The following is a 3,050-nucleotide window of genomic DNA, read 5'->3' as shown; positions in this document are numbered from 1 at the left end:
TGATTGTCCTAGCGGTCGCATCATCGGGTATGTTTGTCATTTACTTTTTCGGTTTGTTAATTTGTACTTGGGTTCCATTAAATCATGCTCCGTATTGCACCCAATTCAGTCCTTTCAATCCATTTACAAATTGAAGCACTAACGACGCAAAAAAAAACACAGGTATCGCTTCCCTTCTGTTACCAGACGGCCGAACAGCCCATAGTCGATTCGTGATCCCGCTGGAGTTGATGGAAAACAGTACGTGTGGTATAAAACAAAAGACGCACCTATCAGCCCTTATTCAAGAAGTCGGATTAATAATCTGGGATGAAGCCCCCATGACTCAAAGGTTTGATTTCGAGGCGTTGGACAAAACCTTGCGAGACATTTTGGGCACTAAGGATGATGCAAACAGGTTGAAACTATTTGGCGGTATGCCTATCTTATTAGGAGGCGACTTTCGGCAAATCCTGCTCGTAATACCAAAAGGCAAGCAGCAAGAGGTTATTCATGCATGCATCAATAGATCGGATCTATGGCAACACTGTCAGCTGCATACACTTTCCTGCATCATGCAGGTCAACGAATACAATTATGATGATGAACATGATACCCAGAAACACTCATTCAATAAATGGGTCCTGGATGTAGGAGAAGGTAAAGTTCAAGCAAGGTGTAAAGATGGAGAAGACGAACCAACATGGATAAAGATTCCCAATGACTACATTGTCAGATCTGAAAAATCACCCATTGAAACAATTGTTGACACAATATTCCCAGATTACACTGTAAGACAAGAAGATGAAGAACATTTGCGTGAACGTGCGATCTTGACACCACAGAATGATGACATTGAACAGATTAACAAACATATGTTCAAGAAACTCCATGGTGCAACAATGACGTTTAAAAGCTCTGATGAGATTTGCAAGGGTTCAACAGACAACATCGAACAGCACCACGCATACCCCGTAGAATTCTTAAATAAATTAAATTTCCCAGGGGTCCCTCCTCACAAGCTAAAGCTAAAAATAGGACAGCCAATTATGCTATTAAGAAACCTATCCCCGAGTGCAGGCATGTGTAATGAAACGCGTCTCATCATAACCGACTTCCAAAAGTTTGTGCTCCAAGCTAGAATAATCACTGGATCTCATGTAGGGAAAATGGTTATTATACCGAGAATTGTCCTCACTTCCACACAAACAAAGTGGCCCTTTGTCATGCAACGAATACATTTCCCGGTCAGGCCATGTTATGCAATGACGATAAACAAAAGCCAAGGCCAATCATTAAAATTTGTTGTCCTGTATCTCCCTAAACCTGTATTCAGCCACGGTCAACTATACGTAGCCCTTTCAAGGGTCACTGACCCGAGCGGTCTAAAAATAGTAATTATAACGACTCTCATTTTTCCATTCTATATTTCTCATTTTTCCATTCTATACTTTTCCTTATTAAATGCCCAACAATATAAATAAACTTAATAATTAAACTTTAATCGAAAAAGGTTAAGCGTTAAGAATTATAAAATACGATAATTAACTTTGTACATTAATTGAAAAGTTAATAAAAATAATAAGTTAATTAGTCTTTGTGAACAAATATATAACTATAAAGACTTGTGTAATTAAAATAAATAAACTTGGATAATTAAGGGTTATTAAGCTAAATTAAAGTACAAGGACTTAAGTGAAAATATTAAACCCTAATCTCCCTAAACCCTAGCCAATTTTAGAGGGTAAAATTACCCTCATACCCTCCAAAATTTCGGCCCAAATCACCAACCCTAACCCCTTCTCCAAGTTAGACTTGTTCCCTAAGTAATTCCTTATAAAGCCCTAATTCTAGAATAATCCTAAAACTCCTATAAATAGGGACCTAGGCTAAACCATTCCATGTACCAAATCACAAACAAATCCCTCACTCAAAAATCTCTCTCTTTCTCTCTTGATTTCGGCCCCAAAAACCGAAATCCACCACCACACCATCGAAATCCTGGAGGGTTTCCAAGTAATCTTCAAGTGTTCTTCGCGTTCTTCGTGATCTTCAAGAATCTTCAAGGTGTTCTTCAGGATATTCAAGGCTTTGATCTTCCGTCTTCATCAAGTTCATCTTATCTTTGTTAATCTTCTTGGATCTTCAAAAGTATAATATAAAACCTTAAACTATTTCCTTAATTCTTTGATCTTTGTTTTAATCTATATTCATATAAATTCATAAACACATAAACATAAGAACAAACCTAGATCTACATGTAAAATATATATATATATATATATATATATATATATATATATATATATATATATAAATAAATCTATACATGTGTGTGTATGTGTCGACTAGAAGAAGAAAAAAAAGGGAAGGAAGTTTTGATCTTTAAAACCCTAGATACATTTAGGAGATTTGTTAGTGTTTAATTAAGGAAACAAAATAAACTTGTAAAAAATAAATTTTTGTATACATATATATATATATATATATATATATATATATATATATATATATATATATATATATATATATATATACACGATTTCACATACATATATATACACTAAAACCCTAAACCCTAATTATACCTAAACTATACTACTTTAATCAAAACCCTAGTTTATTAAAAACCCTAATTAATAAGTAAACCCTAGACATTTATGAAACCCTAGAACATTAATTACTAAACATTAGTTATTAATTACTACTTTAACTAACCCTAATTAATGAAACCCTAATACTATTAATTAACATGTATACACTATTACTATTATTAGCACCTATAACCTACTACTTATATTGTAACACATAAAAACCTTTTTGGGATATGTATTAGAGATGTATAGATCTTCGAACTTTCTTGACGAATGGTTTCTACGAAACTCTAGGTGGAAGGGTTTGGATTTCCGATTTAAAGGGTCCTATAGCTCAAGCCCCTAGACCTGAAATAGCCATTCGAAGGGAAAGGGGTGATTGGAAGCTTATCTAATACGACAAGTATCCTAAAATGGAAAAACACTTTTTAAGTATAAACTTTCTAAGTATAGAAACTTACTAAAATAGGGAACCTA

The 3,050-nt window shown here is 34.2% G+C and overlaps 1 protein-coding gene across 1 annotated transcript; it reads left to right on the top strand.

The window, feature by feature from the left end:
- Nucleotides 1–320: 320 nt before the first annotated feature.
- Nucleotides 321–1,354, top strand: LOC139901653 (uncharacterized). The gene is made up of 2 exons (XM_071884345.1): nucleotides 321–1,151; nucleotides 1,316–1,354. Exons 1-2 carry the CDS (start codon nucleotides 321–323, stop codon nucleotides 1,352–1,354), a joined length of 870 nt encoding a protein of 289 aa, XP_071740446.1.
- Nucleotides 1,355–3,050: the final 1,696 nt, after the last annotated feature.

This window comes from Rutidosis leptorrhynchoides, chromosome 1 (assembly GCF_046630445.1).
Source record: "Rutidosis leptorrhynchoides isolate AG116_Rl617_1_P2 chromosome 1, CSIRO_AGI_Rlap_v1, whole genome shotgun sequence".
Taxonomy (NCBI): Eukaryota; Viridiplantae; Streptophyta; class Magnoliopsida; order Asterales; family Asteraceae; genus Rutidosis; species Rutidosis leptorrhynchoides.
This window is presented reverse-complemented; position numbering and strand designations above follow the sequence as displayed.

Coding starts and splice junctions, on each gene's coding strand:
- LOC139901653 (XM_071884345.1), top strand. CDS start 321: ATGACTCAAAGGTTTGATTTCGAGGCGTTGGACAAAACCTTGCGAGAC. Junction 1,152..1,315: donor GATCTCATGTAGGGAAAATG/GTTATTATACCG, acceptor ACCTGTATTCAG/CCACGGTCAACTATACGTAG.